The sequence below is a fragment of the Equus caballus genome, chromosome 11 (assembly GCF_041296265.1).
Source record: "Equus caballus isolate H_3958 breed thoroughbred chromosome 11, TB-T2T, whole genome shotgun sequence".
In the NCBI taxonomy this organism is placed as follows: Eukaryota; Metazoa; Chordata; class Mammalia; order Perissodactyla; family Equidae; genus Equus; species Equus caballus.
Genome location: NC_091694.1, coordinates 54,327,658 through 54,346,069, shown reverse-complemented (window position 1 = coordinate 54,346,069; position 18,412 = coordinate 54,327,658). Strand labels below are relative to the sequence as shown.

Below are 18,412 nucleotides of genomic sequence, written 5' to 3'. Positions count from 1 at the left end.
ATCCAGCTGCTCAAACACAGTGTGGAGATTGTGGATGGTTGTATGTGGCAGGCACCCAACAAAGACACTAGGAATGAATGAAAAGAGACTCAGGTTACCATGCTAATTACAATTCTTGTCTCTGAATTCCTTCTTTGTACTCCCCTCTCTTTCTCAGCAGCCGATTCAATATGAGGTAGGTAAGCCAGAATGGTCTTAAATCACTGACTTGCTTTTTTGTTTTTCTGGCAAGTTCCGGCCTGTTGCCATTAAAAACTACATTGTTGCAAGAGAAAATACCACATTCTGTGAGTTGCTCTGAAAAGACAAAGGCTGATAAGACCCACAGACACTTGTGTACTGAACAGTGTGTTATCATTGAAGTATATGCTCAGCGCTATGGGACCGCAGGTGGTGGGTGGTGAGAGGTTAATTTTGCTTTGGGGGCTTGGAGAAGGCAACTTTTGAGATGAGCTCAGCACCTTCTCTGAGGAAACTCTTGGCGTGGGTATTAACACCCTGTCTGAAAGGGGACTCCAGCAGACAGGACCCCATGATGACTGCGGTTTGCCATGGGATTCTCATCTGGCACCAGAGCTAAATGGTAGTCTGCACCTCCAGCAGAAAAAAGCTTAGCCGTCAGCCCTGCTTTAGGCCTGCTCCTGCCAGCCCAGCCCCTCGGTGTGTGTGCTCTTACCAGTGGCCATAGTCCAGATGCTGCCTGATGATGGTGTGGGGCTGCACGGTCCCGTAGGCATCCACCTCGGGCATGTTCATGTCATCAATGAAGTAGACAAGCTTCTTGTTGCCTGGAGGGCCATAATTTCTGCCAGCCTTCTTTTCTAGAGGCTTCTCCAGGACAGCTGAGGAGAGAGCCAGTCAGTGAGGGAAGGAGGTTCCAACCCCAGATGCCAGTACTAAGACAGTATAGATGTCAAGGACAAGCCACGGTACAGCGTGCGTGTGTGTGCAAACAGCAGCTGCAGCTGCTACTAGATCCAGGCATTCTACAGGACCAGAAGGTGAAGCTGGAAATTACTAGGCAGTGAGGAGGATGGAATCGACCAGGCATTGCACATCTTCCTGTGTGCACTCTGTTAGGTTTTCACAAGCACTTATGATCTCATTTAATCCTTACAACATCATCGCAAGATTAGTTTTATCATCCCATTTTACAGATGAGGGAGCTGAGGCTCAGCAAAGGGAAGCAACTTTTCTAGAGTTGAGCCAGGATACAAATCCAAAGCAGTTAAACCTCAAAGCCCACACTCCTTCCATCAAACTCGTGGTCCCCAGTTTTCTTTGTTTAAAGACTAGAAATGGAAGATACCTTTACAGTCCCAAGGCCTGGTACTCTACCCTCCAAGAAAATCTACAAATAACCAGATCCTGGGGAGAGCTGTCCTCTCCACCCTGGACAGCAGAGGAGCCTGAAGCCTGTGGCTCCCATCCCAGGGCTGGGTAGAGGCCCCTTCCACCCCTGGGCTATAAGAGAGGAATTATTGGATATTTTGTCAACAGTTCTCAGAGAGTTCATCTCTTGGGGTTTTCCCTGAGGGAGAGTAGAAACAACAGCCTCAGAGAATTTCCCAGAAGTTTCCAGTATCGCAAACAGCTCCCCTTCTGCCCTCGGGTTTCAGGCCCCTATCAGAGCATCGCAGTGCCTTTCTGGAGACTAAGTTCAGACTCTCTTCTGGAGATGTTTCTTCCGTTATCCAGCCGGAAGGAAGGAATCAAACAGCACCGTCTCCAGCCTGACAGGACTTGTCTAGAACAAACTTAAGTAATAGAATGAAGATATGTGTACTTTTTTCAATAAAGCAATTAAATATTTATGTATTGCAAGAACCAACACTTTCTATTATGGCTGGAAGCTCTAAGGATCATCTGATTCCTTTTCTTGAAAAACAAGTTTGTAAACAAGGAGAAAGTGTCAATAGACATATGAAGGTGACAGATAGAAAGACAAGTTTCTTCAAGAAGCTTGAATATTCTAATTTTCTGGTCCTGAGTTAAATTAAGTGTTTCAAATATGAATTAAATTTAAATTTAATTAGCATCCAATTAACATACACTATCAACCAATTAATCATCCAACACCTTCTTCCCCCTAAAGATATAACAACTATATACGAGATCTGTCAAAATGAAATATAATTAATGGGATGCCAAGGACATGTTTTTGAGAACAGTGCTTCCAGTAGGAAATTCTCTCCTTAGGAAGACTTGTTTCTCCTCCTCCCCTCAAAGCAGTGATATTCAAATAAACCCCTGGATTAAGCAGACCCTATAATTTGGGTTGATTAAGCTCTTTATGCTTCTAAAGGATTGTTGAGGAGAAAAGCATGTCAGTTAGCAAGAAGTGGCCTTGGAATGCGCCAGATTATCTCAAAAGGATGATGTTAAGTACTCCAGAGAAAGAGAGGACTCCCCTGGGAAAGGCACACACACTTTTGATCCCTTCTTGGCCAAGTTCTGCTCTGACTCACATCCAGGATGGCGTGGTAGTACGTTACTCTGTTTCCAGCCAGAACTGGAGGAGCATAAGCGGGTTTAAGTTTCAGCAAAGATGTTGATATCGAAGGTGCTGAACACATGAGACACATAAAGAAACGTGACCTTCCCACCACATTTCTGGGTTCTGCATTGTTGCAAACAAGTCCTGAGAGTCAAGCCCGCAGCCAGGCCTGTAGCTTCTCTGCACCATCTTACTGAATTTCTCCATGCGGAACAGCTTGGCCTTCAGCTTGTGGCTGCGTGCAGCAGCTCTGGCTGCCCTCGGTTTTTATTCACACCGCTTCTCCTGCACTGTTCCACCACCGTCGTACATTTGAAAAGCAATTTCATTTTCAAAGCTGGTTCCCATTTCTTATGTCATTTCACCACCTCCACTGCTTCCATCCTTGTCAGTCGGCTCTCACCTGGGAACTACGAAATCCTCCCAAATGGTCTTCCTGCTTTTCGCCCTAGATCCCTTCCCTATATTCTCAAAACAGCAAAGTTATCCTTGTAAGATGTAAATCAGATAGTGCCAGTCCCTTGCTTAAAGCTCTCCAGGGGCATCCAATCTAACTTGGGACAAAAGCCAGTCTGGTTACCTCCACAAAACTTGCATCTTGATTTTTCCCTCCTACTGGTCCCCTCTTCACTCCCTCTGCTCCCGCCATCCTGCTTCTGACACACTGGTCACTCGCTGCCTCAGGGCCTTTGCTCTGGCTGTTCCCTCTGCCTGGAATCCTTTTCTCCCTCCTGCCAGCACAGTTTGCTCCCTCACTCCCATCAGGCATTTATTTACTCAAATGCCAGTTTCTCAGGAAGCCCTTCCCTAGCACGCTCCCCCAAATTAAAACCCCCGCCTTCTATTCTTTGTCCCTGCTTCATTTTTCTCCATAACACTTATTACCACTTAATATCCTATATATTTGACTAATTCATCTTGTTTGTTTCATCACCTCTCCACACTCTAAACTCCATGAGGCCAGGAAACTTTCTCTGTTTTCCTCATTGTCATAACCCCAGCATCTAGAACATTATCTAGCACAAAGTGGGGTGCTCAAAAGACGTTTATTAAATTAAGGAATAACAATGAATTTTATTATTACAACAAACCCCAGGAATAGGCAAACGAGGACTTATATCCCCACTTTGTGACTAAGGAAATAGAAGCTCAGCGGGTAAAGGCCCTGCTGGAGTTAGAATCCAGGTCTGTGGATCCTGATTCCAATGCTTCTTTCACATCCCTTGGGGAGAGGGTCCTTGTAGCCCTCACACTCCTGCCCCTCTCTACGGTGGTCCCTGGCCCTCCTGTCCCGCTGACCCCTCTGGCCTCTGAGCTCCAGAGCAGCACATTCACGCATCCAAGGAGCGTTACTAGGAGCCCGCTCTGTATGGAGGACTTCGCATGCACTAGAGCATTGACCCCAAAGGGCGGCCCTATCACATACTGTCATCACCTTAAAAAAAAAAACCTAACAAGTGAGAAAACTGAGGCTTAGAGAAATTAAGGGACGTTATCTGAGGTCATACAGCTACGGAGGGCAACGCCAGGATTCTAACCTGGGCTACCTCAGGTAACCAGTACTGCAAACTACTTCTTAAACATCACTACAACATGGCTTCCGCTCTTGAGAAATGCCCAGTTTAGTTAACTTATTGCCTGACCTTTTTTTTTTTTTACAGAGATCATTAGTAATCCATCATGTCTTACTTTGTACTGACATGATTTGTGTACCTGTGTTTGAGCTATTTTCCTTCTACATTATCTAATTTGTCATGTGTTAAGATGTTTCAGTTATATTGGAAGGGCTTTACATTTATTCTTTAAAAAACTAACATGCTTTGCACGATTATAAAAATAATACATATTCATTATATAAAGATTAAAAAGCATAGAAAATCATGATGAAAACGAAAATTGCCCATAATTCTATCACCTACCAGTAAGCATTACTTTCAATATTTAGGTGTATTTCATCCTAGTCTATTTGTTCTGTTAGATTTTTCCTTTACAAAATCAGAATTATACTGCGTATTCTGCTGATATATATTTTTTTCATTTCACATATTGTAAACACCTTTATATGATAATACATAGCTCCCTAAAACATGATTTTAATTGCTGCATTGTGTTCCCTAATTTAGAGGTACCCACATTTCTGGAATGGTTTCTCTATTGTCTGAAAGCTGTGTTGTTTTCAGTTTGCTTGTATACTTTGAAACTCCCTTCCCCCATTTGAAGCAGAGTGTCTCGCTCACTAGGTGATAAATCTTTGATGATTTAATTTCGTGTGATCTCCTTTTAGGAAGACATGAAGGCATGTGCATGAGCACTGTGTCTCTAACAACACAAGCTTGATGCTCCTTTGAGGCTGAGAGTTTGATCAGCTCTTTTAAGGTCCTGTTCAACGTTAAACTTTTAATGAACAGGTTACAGAGATTGGTTTTACACAAAGACTCAGACATCTGAGCTTCTATCTAATTAGTGTAATTAAGCACTCAAGTATTTGTTGACCTAATAATTCGAATCGCAGTTTGATGGCAAGAGAATTCAGAATTGTGAAGAGCATCATGTTGGGCACACTCTCTTTACACTGCAAATGTAAGCCCATCGATCCCTTGACCAAGTTCTTGGCTTCTCCTTTTCTCTTTCTAAACTATTCTGACTATGCGTCATTGCAAATTCTCTTATTTTAAAAAGTTACTTATATTTTCAAAAGAATGAGAAGACGCTTAAGGTATTTGAATAGACATAAAACAGACCAACTAAAATAAGGACTACAAAGGGGTTCCAAAACAATATAGGAGAAGAAACTTATTTGCACCAGTGAGCTGGGACAACACAGTTACTGTAACCAAATAAAAATCTATCTCCCATTGTCCTCTATGAACTGCCCATTGAAAGCTCAGAACTAAATCTGTGTGTAATTATCGTAGCCATTTCACCCTGAATTACTGGTACAAATCCATTTCTATTTATGTATGGAAAAAGTTTTCCAGCCACTAAATTCTAAAAGGCATATATCATGGATACTTATAAAAGGTATATCAGGCTGCAAAATGGGCATGGTTTTTAGCTGGGATTTTGCAGAAGATACAAAAAGAACTTAAAATTATCTTTTGTCACCCTAATCCTCAACAATATCCAAGGATGGGTCATTAAATTGTAACTCAGTGAAGAGAACGAAAGCAATGCAGCTGGGTTTGTGGAGTTTAGAGAAGCTGGAGGAACAGAGAATGAGCACAGATCTCTGCCTGCCTCAACTTGAGATGCTGGTTATTAATCTGTGCTTTGTGCGGCTGCTGGAGAGTAGTCAATTGAACGCTGAGTGTTTCAATGACCAACCGAAGTGCCTATTTTATTTACTATCAAAGGGAAAGATATCCATATACCCTAAATATCAGAGGAACAGAAGCAATGTTGGCATTCTTTGATGGAAATTAAGATGCATGACTTACAGACTTATCAAAGTGGAAGGCCACTATAGCTTGATGAAATAGGACAGCCTGGCCATTAACTCATTGTGTGAGTTTGAGGAAAGTCGCTCAACACCCCTAAGCCTCATTTTCTCATCTTGTAAAAGGAAAGACTATCATCAGATCTGTGATGGACACCATTTCCAACCTCCTTCTCTTTAGTCACTTTCCAGCTGGGGTGGTCATGTGACACAGTTCTGAACAGCAGGACACAGACATAAGTCCATGGAGCTCCTGGAGAGCTATCATTTCCTGACATGGGCACTAACTCTCCCTTTCATCTTTTTTTCCATTTGGGATGCAGATGTGATGGCTGGAGCAGCAGCCCTTCTGCCACCCTGAGGGAGCAGTTAAAAGAACAAAGATGATAGCATTGATATCATTGAGCCATAGATCTAACAACTGCCTACCTCATGAATTCTTGTTGCACGAAAAAAAAAACTCTGTTTATGTTGCTGTCATCAGACTTTCTTCTCATTGCAGTCAAAAGCATTACTGATACATGTCTCGTTGGGTGGGGAGGACTAAAGGAACTACAGCACAAAGTTTGGCACATTATAAGCACTAAGTAAAGGGAATGTGTTATTTATACTAGCGAGCAACATGAACCCCTTAAAACACAACCCCATTTGTATTGAAAGGATTTCTGAATCTGTGTTAGGAAAGTACGCAATGGAGACCCCAGAGCTGGATGTAATGGGAGAGAGGAGAGATGCAGGGGCCATCAAGCAGCTGCCTCCTCTGTAAAACAACATCTGATGTTAAGAAACATGGCATTTGGTGGACTAGCAGGATGAGTGAGCTGCAAGATAGCCCCCTGGAGACCTCGATGAATTGACCTGCTGGGTGGAGTTATTGCCCATTTGAAAGTCGGAACATTTCTTCCAAAAATATTATTTTTGTTGTTTAGCATAGTTTATGTTAAATTCCCTTTTCAAGCAAAAGAGGTTTGCTTCTGTTCCTTTTGTTTTGGCAGTTGGGGCTTAGAAATTATTGTATAATGTTTATAGATTCTTAAATTTGAGAAGGATTTTAATATGGTTATAAGAACAGCTTCCATTTACTAAGCACTTACTGTGTGCTGGGAATCATTCGAGTGTTTTACCTATTTTATTTTGCTATTCAGGAATGAAAAGAATGGCCTATTGATACACTCAACACCATGGATAAATCTCAAACTCATGCTGAGTGAAAGAAGCCAGACAAAGAAGAGTGCATACTGTATGATACTACTATATAAAATTCTAGGAAATGCCAACTAGCCTGTTGGGAGAGAAAGAAATCAACTGTCGCCTAGGCACAGGGCACGGTGGGGAGGGACGGCACAGAGAGGGGATTCCCGAGGGATGCGAGGAGCTTTCGGAGGTGAAGGATGTGTTCATTATTTCAATTATAGTGATGGTTTCATGGATGGGTAAACATTTCAAAACTTATCAAATTATATACTTTAACATGTATTGTGTATTGTATGTCAATTATAACTCAAAAATGTTTTTAAAGGGAAAATATTAAAACATTATGCTGCCTCTTAGAGGAAAAGGGATAAACGAGCTGTGATTTACTCACACAATGGAATTCTACGCAGTAGTGAAAACCAATGAAACAGATCTGCATGTATCAAAACAGCCAATGATTAAAAAAGTAAGTTACCAAAGGAAGTTACAGTATGATGTATATTTAAAATTTAAATACACACAATAACATTGTGCATTCTTATGAGTACACACATGCATCAAAAGTGTAAACTTGGAAAGATACAAACTAACTTTAGTAGTCAGGTTAGTGAGGGGCAAGAAGGAGGAAGGGATGGGGGTGGTGTGTTGGCTGTACTTATAATGCTAAGATCCATAGCAAAATGACAAAATGTTAACATCTGTGAAATCTGGGTGGTGGGTACAAGGGCATCTGTTATGTTATTTTCTGTACTTTTCTGCACGCTTGAAATACTTCATAATTAAAAAAAAAAGTGTAAGTAATTCTCCATTCCACTCTTAGCATCCAGTTCCCCTTGCCAGGGGCAACTGCTGTTATCAGTTTCTTGTGTGTCCTTCTGGAGATTTTCTAAATATATAAAAGCACAGATGTGTGAGTGTATATATATGTAAATTTTTATATATGTCTTTTTTAAAAAGACACAATTTAGAACACACTATATACATGGTTATGTATCTTGCTTTTCTCACTCAACAAAGCTTTGGAAATAGTTCCAACTCAGTTCATACAGAATTTCCTCATTCTTTGTAATGCTCAGCATTCTGTCATATGGATAATTAGGCTATTTCCCATCTTTTGCCAGTACAGACACATTATAAGCACACATTTTGCACATCTGTCTGGGTGTACTACCTGCCATTTAAAGCAGACTACACCACAACGCATTCAATCTTTCTTAATTACGTGGGGTCTTAAGCACAAAGAGCAATGAAAATGCTGGGCTGCAGAAAGAGCAATGGGCTCGTGAGTTGGGTGGGACAGTGATGTTGGAGTAGCTACCCTTTGAGCTCCTGTATTCCTTTTTTAGGTTTTCTATTTCTTGGATATTGGGTTTCCGGCTCCCACTTTCTAATTTTTGGTAGTGATCTTTCTCTTGCCATTTTGCTGCTTCTAACATGTTTTAGGCTAAGGAGCCAAATAATCAAAGTTGTTTAGACTGTGACTAAAGTAAGAGGACTCAGCAGTTTTCAGAGTCACGGGAACGAGCTTTGCTGTGTGGATGTTGCTACATACCGGCCGGCGACTCTGGGGCTTTGGGTTACTCCCCAATTCCTAGTCGATTCTGGACGGGCGACTATATAGGACAGCTGCTTCATCCATCACCTGGTGTTGGAGGAGGAACGGGACCCAGAGGCCACTAGGGAGTTAACAAGAGGCAGAAACTGCTGTGTTTTGGTGTATGTCCAGCTGCAGTGAGGAGCCAGCATTCATCCTGGCTCTGTTTGACAGCATTCTGTGACTTTTTTGAATAATTCTCTGTGTTCCTACAGGAAGGATGGAGAAAGTCCTCCAGGTGAGGGGCCTTGAGTCAGAGCGAGAGGTCCGGGCAGTGTAGGAAGCTCACCTCCTTCTCTTCGGCTATGAGGTTTTACTCTCTACTGAAAGTATATTTTACATTACAATAGGATTTTAGAGAAGAATTTCTCTAGAATACTCAGTATCTAGAATACTAGCGATAATAGTAATAATATCAAATATTTACTGCCGTTTCAGAAGTATTTTCTTACGAGGGAGAAGGGTAGTCTAGTGGTTAAGAGCACAGGCTCTGAAGTCAGACTGTCTGGGTTCAAACCCTGGCCCCACCACGTACTGTGTGGCTGAGGGGAGCTTATTTAACTCCTCTGTGCCTTGGTGTTCTCATCTATAACACGGGGATGATACGACTACTCACTTCCCAGGGCTGTACAAGATTAAAGGATTAAAAAATGTGTAAAAGTCCAATCTCAGGTGAGTGCCTGACACGTACTTAGTGAATGCTTGATAAATGTCAGTTATTATTATTATTAATATTATTATTGCAGTTGTAGCAGTATTAAGAATTGGAGTAAATGGGCACAGAGCTGGTAATCAGATCAGTCATTGGACTCAAGGCTTGTAAATCAGTGTGGAGGGATATCTTTCCACGAACAAGAAAGAGAAGCTATGTCAGGCAGACCAGTGTTAAGATGTGAACCAGCCAGGCATGTGAAGTCTGTTTACAGCCACTGCTGGGCACTAATGCGATGGTGCCAGGCCATGATGGAAGGTTACGACATTGCAAGGCACGATGGTAGTTGAGGTCTCAGAGTAAAGATGCAGCCAGCAGTTTACTGGAGCTGCCTCTTCAGAGCTGACTGCTAAAACTGACAAAGTTTTGAAAGCTGGTTGCTAACACAGCCATTATTTAAAAAATAAATTAGATAAACCTACAGTTAAGAAAATTATCTTAAAAGCAAAGGTGATAAATATTCAAAACTCATCATATCCAAATTATTCTACCACATTTTACATTATCTTTGCTCATGAGGTTATTGTCATCTGTTGCATCTGGAAAGTGGAAGTACCATTAGTGATGGGCTGCTGGGCAGCTCTTCCTGACTCCATGTTCACCGACATTGCAGCGGTCCCCGAAATTGGTCATGGTGGGAGTACTTACACTGCAGAAACTGGCAAACATATGGACCAGGGCTTGTTTGTTTTGTTGATTGCGTAGACGTAAGAAAATGCTGAGAAAAATTTAATAATACAGACTCAACTTAAAAGGGTATCATGCCTGTAGCTGTCAGCATTGCACAGAGCACAAAAAAATTGATGTCTTCTTTCAGTATTCAAATAGAAGATTCTCCCATCACTGACAAACCAGTGGAGTTCTGACACAAGTCTTCATCATTTCACTTGGTTTTACCTGTTAAGGTTCCGGTGGGAACTACTGTCAATTGCTGGATTGGGACTGAGGTGTGAACCATTTACCAGCCCAGCAGGGGATGAAGCCCAGATGCTAATTTGACCAAGGTGGAGAAGTCTCTCTGTCACTGAGGGGGAGACAGGGGACAGCAAAGACTTCCGTCAACAAGCATCAGGTGCTTAACTGCTACGTGAGGTCGAGATCAGAGACAGTGCCGCTCCTCATTTGCCTCTCACACTGAAAAAGCTGGCAAAATGGTGCCGAAAGAAGGTGGGAAGTGAGCTGTTCTCTCACATGGAATTGGAGAAAGTAGAGCGCTGGTAACACCACGCTTGTTGACCCTGGGGTTCACACTGGGCAGGGGCCACAGAAGGACCAGAGAAGGTAAAATGGTTCAGACTGCAAGTGGTGATCAAAGGAAGTCTGTTTTGCAAGCCTGCCAGCCTGAGGCCTGGATGAGGTAGGTGGAGAGGAAAAGGACCAGACTCCCTTCTCATGTTAGAAGCTGTGGCTTGTAACTTACCAATCGGCAAGCACTCATAGGGAATCCTCACTATGGTAGAGCGTGCCTACTGGGGGGTAGGATGCAGTGGTCTCACATGGGAAAGCCCGGGCCGAGTCTCAGAGAGTGGAGCAGGGCTGTGACAGCATGAGACGCAAGAGCAGGCAGTCTCCCCAGCTCTGCCACTCTCCTCCTCCTGTTGGGAGGGTGGCTTGGCCGCTTCCTCTAAACGAAGCTGTTTCTAGGGTTAATGTGTTGAGTGTTTATATTAAAAAGGGGACTCTACTGTAGGTAAGGGTCAAGGAAGAGGGGAAAACACCTTCTGTAGTGAGCCTCTGACCTGAAGCCACACCCTAGAGGGCTCCTGTCCACTCTGGACCCGGGCGCATAAACTCCCAGTGAAAAGCACGCCCCACGTGGTCAGAAAGCTGGATGTGCCACGACAGCCTTGCCGCTCAGTGGTGACCTTGGGCAATCATGTACTTTCACCTGAGCCTCAGTTTCCCCATCTCTAAGATGTCTGTAAGAATGAAATGATCTCGAGAGACACATCTGCTGTCAAAAGTCTACAAGTCCACGCGAATCTCTCAGTGGGTTCTCAGCTTTCTCCGTCCTCAAGGTGCTGACCTGCTCTGTGTTGAACTCCCAGCCCTGGAGGAACCTGCAGTCCAGGGAGGAAAGTAGGGAGAGAGGATGGGGAAAAAGGGCAGTGCTAAGGGTGCTGGAGAAGTGGGACAGAGGTGCTGTAGGAGAGAAAGTAGGAGAGAGAAGGAGAATGTGAGAGGAGATGCACAGTGCTGGGCACGGGGGACATCAAGCCAAGTAGGTGCCTCACCTCTGCTCCAGCTCCATGTCAGGTGACCCAGACACTCAGACACCCCACCCTCTCCTCCATGTCCTCTGGGCCCCTTACCCTGCAGCATCGCCGATGTGGTGTAGTAGTTGAAGGGCACGTTTTTCACCAGGTATTCCTCGGCACTGAGGCTGGCCAGCTTAGCTCCCACCAGCACGGACTTGCCGGTGCCGGCGGTCCCCACCAGCATGACCGGCCGCTGCCGCTCCATAAGCTGCTCCAAGAAGTAGCACACTCGGATCGTCTCGCTCGTGTGCACCAAACAGGCCTGGAATGGGAACACAATGAGCGTGCCAGGGGCTCGTGGGAGAAACAGATGCATTGCAAAATGTTCTGGAGCATTTCAGAAGAGGGAGTTCTGCTGTCACGGTGGAGCCAGCTCACCGCCTTGGGCAGGAGTGCCCGCCTCAGTATCCACAGTAAGACCATCCTATACACACATTCTCTGGGTAGAGAGCATCCCCTCCCTCCCCGACCGGCTCTGTCTGCATCCCTATGGTCTCGCTGACGCACTTTAGAACCTTCTGCCCCTGCCATCTTCCCCCCTCTTTCCCCACGATGCCAGTGGGGCCTGGTAATTAAGTTATCTAGCCTTTAGGGGATGTCGTGACTTCACTGCACTATGATTTCCTCTGAAAAGGAAAAGGAGATGACTAGTTCCTGGCAAGGTCAAAATACTTGAAGACCAACAAGAGGCTTCAGCTAGAGCTGCTGCATATCCTTGGGGTGACTGCATGTTGTCGGTCACTCAGCCACACTCACCTGCAAAGGCAACTCAGGGTCAAATTCAAACTGTGGGATGAGTGTGGACCACGGCTCGAACTTCTTGGTCTCCGGGTCTATGTAATAGTCAAAGACGGTTCCCTGGGAAGGAAACTTGACTGTCTTGAACTCGGTCAGCCACCATTTGCTGAACTCTGCCTGGTAGTCCACAAGCTGCCAAAACAAAGCAGGTCAGGGGCAAGGCTCTCCAGAGCTTGAGAAGCCTGGACACGCTGCCCTGGCATCAGGCAGAAGGGCAGGAGGCGGAACACGAAGTGCTCCTGCCCGTGCAGGCTGGCCTAACAGGCCAGCTCCTCCAGGAAGGACGCTGGTCCCCCGAGGATCAACCCCAACCAGGCCCAGCCACCCAAGGGCCTCCCTTGAACATGTATGAGTGTCCCTGCTTGACCCTCACTGAGCCTCTGTGGCACTGGCACATGTCAGAGCCATGGCGGGGGGAGGGGGTGGGAGGGAGGCATAAGAACACGGAGGACAGAGGGAGCCTGCAACCACAAGATGGGCGAGCGTGGCCAAAACTCCTGGAAAGACAGATCGGGCCCTATCCTGGCAGACTGCTGAGACTCTGAGCAACGTCCAGGAAGGCAGTCAGGGACAGAATGAATGAACTGGTGACTGTTGACACCTGGGGGCACAGGGTGGTTGAGTGAGAAGAGCCTCAGAAGGGGAGGCAGGCACACAACCACGGGCAAATCATTTCTTTCTGTGGTTTAGTTTCCTCATCTGTAAAATGAAGATTCTAGAAAAGAGGATTTCTAAGTTTCCTTTAAGAACTAAAATTCTAACATCTAGGAGCAGCCGAGACAAAGCTACAGTGGTCTTTCTGACAGAAGTAGGTAGAGACATAATTTACATGCATCCATATTAGATCCGAGCTCTGGAGGACAGGGCTGTGTGCCCAGTGTACTCAAACTGTCTTCCTGTGTCCAAGCTGAACACGCCAGTGCGTGCACGCCTCCCCCTCAACATACCTGCTGCCACTGGCAACCCTCTGGGGGAGCAAACCCGCTCTTCGAACACACAGACCCAGGAAAGATCCCACAAAGAGGCCCACACTGGGCATTTTAGGAAACGTTCCTGGAGGGTAGGACAAAGATGGAGTCCAAAGGCAGGACAGACCGGGGAGTGGGCACACGTCAATGGACCTGGCCCTGGAGGGAATGGCACTCCTCGTTTGGCTGTCTACTAGGTAAGTGAGATTGAATTCTTTTGCCTTAAAGTGAGAACGGAAACAGGCCCTGAGGTAAGGACCAATTTGTTTGCTGTTCTTCTTCTGATCTGAATTCAGATTAAGGGGACACTGTGTCTTCTCAATACTGTTCTGTGCAATCAGAAGTCTTAGAAAAAGTTTCCATTTTTAACTGATGAATAAATTCTTGAAGGCCTTTAACTTCCTATGTAAACCAGATTTTAGGTTTCCATGGAAAATCTGAGACAAGGGCCAGCTTTAGAAAGAAGGAGGTCGGGTGGATCTTCTTTCCTCACTCCCAGTTCCACCTTGAGCCACCCGGTCAGCTTCTTAGCCAAGCCGTCAGCTGGACTGTGCCATCACTGTCTCGCCCTCCTGTAGGCTGGCCCTTGACCTCGCCTTCCACTGCCACTGAACACTGTAAAGACAAGGTCACCTCTGCTGATTCATCCGGTGGCCCTTTCTCAGTTCAACTCTTTGGGTGTCTCTTCAGTAATGGCCTTAATGAAGAGGCCGCTTCTGAAATCCTCGTCTCTTTTGGCTTCCGACAAATCTGTGGTCCCCTTCCTGCCCTTTGAACTTGACAACACTAAGGCTCTACCGGTATACAGCAGCCGAGTGTGGAAGGCAAGATCACCTCATCTGATCCTCACATTGCTCTAAGTTATCCTGGCTACTGAAAATTATTTCTATTTTATATATGAAAAGACAATAGCTTAAAAGTTTCCACTTCTAGAAGGAGAAGGTAGACCAGGGAGTTGCACTCAGGGTTTTAGTCTCCCAATCCGGTGCTCCCTCAGAGATCATTTCCTGTGATCGATTGCTGCAAACTATTTAGCCAGGCCCCTTCCCCCCTTTTATTACTGGGCCTTCTACTCAAGCAGAGGCTGTACTTTGCACTTTTGCTTTGCTTTACTGACAGCTTTTTAAACGTAAACACCATTGGTGTTCCTGATGTGAATACTTTGGCCAACTCCCTACTTTTCAATTTACAGCATTATTTTGGTGTTTGGCTTGAATGCGGACTGTGTGGGGTCTTGGACATTCCCTGCTGCTAAAAGCTCTCTCTCTTGTCCTCTCCCCATGTACCAGCCTGGCTGCCTGCAGCTCCAAGTGCTCCAGAGCCCAGGATGCCTGGAGGGGTGCTTTCCGCTGGGCTTTTAAAAAGAGTTGAGTGGATTTAAGTTTTTCTATACAGAGATAGAAAAATTGACCAAGTATCTTCATCCTCCTACCCCACTGCCTGCTGGGCACCAGCATAAGAGAGAAGCTCGGTAGTGGTTGCTTTCTGACATTTCAGAAGCCGAAAGGTCAGAGACTGCATTTGATGGAAAGCAATAAGCTATGCATTCTGGATGTCTGTGCATTTCAGCCAGGTCTCATCCATCCTGCTGGACTCATTGCCTCCTTGCCTCAAAGGGGAAATGTAAAGCTGTCAAAGAAGCAGTCCACGGAGGAGCTCCAAGGCCTGCAGAAGAGACAGCATGATATTCTCAGATGTCAAGCTCCCATCCATCCAGGCATCCTGCTGCCCTTGGAGAGTCCCCGTCTTCACCAGCATCTAGCTCTAGAGAGGGAGATGGAGGAAGCACACATCCCAAGGACTTGCAAGAGCTGTTTTCTGAATTTTGAGCACCAAAGAACATGTTAGGGAGTGATGGGAGGTAGGATGGATGTTACATCCAGAGCCTGGGAAAATGGAAAAGAAATTAATTGTTAATTCTAAATTAATTGTTAATTCTCCCAGCTCACCTCCATTTTGGATTCTTAGAACATGGTTTGCTCTGGGAGGCTGAAATTTTTTATCTCTTTCCTTGAAAGGGCCCATAATCAACCCAGACCAGCAAGAGAAAATCATAAGTCTCCAACAATTACAGCTGGGTTTGATCTCCTGTTGGAGAGAGGCAGGTATTTGCTATGAAACTGAACATTTATGGTGGGAGAATATTAATAATAAGCACACATGTGTGCCAGCACTATTCTAAGTGCCTTGCACATATTCATGCTGGGCAATTAGAACAGTATCCCTTCATTTAATCCTTACAAACATCCTAGGAACTAGGTACCACACTCATCACTCTCATCTCCTTTGTACACACAGGGAAAGTAAGGTAGAGAGAGGTTAAGTTACTCGTTCAGGGTCCTCTAGATAATAAGCGGCAGAGTTACAATTCAAATGCCGAGTCCATATTCTTAACTTCTATATGACATTGCCTGATAGATAAAGTTGTTAACAACTGGTCTGCGTAAGCTTGAATATGTTGTTTCTAGAAAAAATACCTTTTATCTGGAGGCCACTAAGTAAAGAAAAAGGCTGGGAATATGGGAAGGGTTAGGGAATAGGATGCCAAGATACTCCAAGCCAACATCCCTACCCCAAACAGCAGGGGGCTACAGCAGCCAACACTACGAGATAAATACTACTTTGTTTTCCCACACCCAGATGTCAATTAACTTTCAGCCCAAACTTCTATGGATAGCTCTGCATTTCAGGAGTATGGAGATGTGACGGTTAACTCTGGTCTGGTACGGAGTGGTACCTGCTTGTTCTGGAAGATTTTTCGAAGGCTAAAGGGGTTCCTTTCACTCAAGCTTCAACAGCACGGCATCATTCCACATATAAGAAGCATATCACCTTGCAATGTGGTATACTTATAGCTCCAGTTGTTCAAACTCAAACACTGCAATTCTCCAGGAAATCGGGGATACATTCACTAACTCAAAAAGCAACAGCTCAAAATACAGCCCAATCTCATCTGTCTGACCCCATGAGGCCCTCTGTGGGGACTGATGTCTTTAGCAGAGCAGTGGGTAAAACAAACAGTTCGACGCTTTCATATTGATTCTGACATTTAGCCATCCTGTCTTCCAAATCTTTGCTGGTAGGTCAGTTTTTGCTGCTGTGGACTTGTACATGGGTGTTAACCTCAGCGCGTCCTCTTACCTGATCTTGGACCATTGCTCCACCAAAAGCCCAGATGGCAGCAAACACAAAATAAAGCTCATAGGTTTCCTTGGGGCAGTCTGCAGGGATGTCCTCCTTAGTCAGCAGACACTCAAGAAGGTAGCACAGCGTCTGAACCATGCTCTGCTCTGGGATTGGAATTATCTTCTTAAATCTGCAAAGAGAGACCCAGGTGTGCTCTAAAACACTGGATTTTCCATCCCAGAGGTGTTGCTGGACAGCCATGGAACCTAGTTGGTTTCTGCGGACTCAACATTTGTCATGCTGTTTTGCAGCAGCAAAAACTTTTGGATTACAGAGGACCATGTTGCTACCGTGTTCTCATCAGCTATTTTCGGGTCAGCTCCCTTTGCAAAGAAGTAAGGGCCTGGAGCACACCTAAGAAGGTTCCTTTTCTCATCTTCCTTTCCTCTGATGCCCTTCCCCTCTCCTCTTCCCTTCTCTGAACATTGATGGTCCTCTCTCAGTCCTTGGGGAATGTAGGCAGCTGCAACTAAAAGAGTAAATATCTCAATTTCACTCCTTTCACAGTTTCCTCAGTTGTCAAAAAGCACCTACAAGAGTCAAGGTGGCTGCAATTCTGAACTTGGTCCTTCTACTCCTCCAGCTCGGAGGAGTTCCCTCAATTAAAATATATCGAAAACATTTTCTCTGGGGCCAGAATCTTCTATAGGGGGCAGAGTGGGCCAGGACAGATGGTTATTTTATACAATCATGATTCACTTGATGGAGTTCCTCTTCTGAAAAAATACCTCTGTGACTTTGTCCCGGCCTGGCTTTTCTATCTTTATTCTTGGCTTTGGAGGTCTTGACTGCAAGGCAGATATCAAGAGAGGCATAAGGATGAATCTACACCCAAGGGAGCAAGAACATGTGGTGCGTGCACACACACACATGCACACACATGGGCGCTCTCATTGCACCAACTGGACACAGAGTACACCACGTACCCACACACTAACCCCTCCTGTACACCTGCCCACGTTGCCATCTCCCATGGGAAGATGAGCTCACAGGCTGCGGAGAGGCAGTCTGTTGTTATAAGATGAGCAACACCGTCAAGTGACACCTTAAAAGTCATTTACCAGCACAGGGCCTCAGAGTGTCACAGCAACCCATTCTCTTTAGTGTTTTGTGTTTGCCCCTGTTTATAAACCAGTTGCAATCCTCACAAGTGGTCTAGTAGTTTAGGCATTACTTCTACGAGTAATGAGAAAACTGAGTGCTTGAAGGGCTTTCCTTCACTTCTCTGACACATCTTTGTAACAGAATGTAAAATGGAACCATCTCAGGCTCAGTTCTGGATGAGGCACCAAGATCGCAGGGGCCGACTACTCTGACAATTCCAAACTGAGATTCCAGACAGCCTAGGGGAGACTTGCAAAGGGTTTTGCAACCCTGGCCTCTGGTCCTCTCAAGGGTATAGAGGATCAAAGTAGGAGATCTGAAAGGGCTAGAAATTAGCATACAGAATTTTAGGGAGAGCTCTTAGTGTTCAATGAGTACCCCCTCTCCCGTAGGGAAGGCAAGTGCTTGCCTCAACTAGAAAGACAGAGAAATGGGCTTCAATAGGACTTCTCTGAGCTGGCAAAGGACCCACGGCTGGAAAACCCTGCAGAGACTTGCTAACCTCACAGGGGAGTTTAGAGAGGTGGCTTGCTGGGGCAGCCTGTGCTTCAGTTTGTCAAAGCAAAGGAGGGGTGAGTGTTTTCTGGGGTCCATTGTGGGCTATGAGCATGTGGGCTTGTTTTAAAAGCTGGCTAAGGGAGCCACCCAGAGGGGTTTGCATGAGG

At 45.2% G+C, this 18,412-nt stretch overlaps 1 protein-coding gene across 12 annotated transcripts in view; it reads right to left on the bottom strand.

Moving 5' to 3' along the window:
* Positions 1–18,412, bottom strand: part of DNAH9 (dynein axonemal heavy chain 9) — a 319,325-nt gene that overhangs the window by 159,156 nt on the left and 141,757 nt on the right. For all 12 annotated transcript variants that reach the window (XR_011423085.1, XR_011423083.1, XR_011423082.1 and 9 more), the window contains 4 exons: positions 16,599–16,773; positions 12,448–12,621; positions 11,746–11,953; positions 677–842 (listed from right to left, as the gene is read on the bottom strand). Coding sequence is in view for 8 of the 12 variants with exons in the window: in XM_070226565.1 (XP_070082666.1) it covers positions 677–842; positions 11,746–11,953; positions 12,448–12,621; positions 16,599–16,773 (723 nt within the window). In the remaining 4 variants the exon portion in view is untranslated. The remainder of the gene's footprint in view (positions 1–676; positions 843–11,745; positions 11,954–12,447; positions 12,622–16,598; positions 16,774–18,412) is intronic.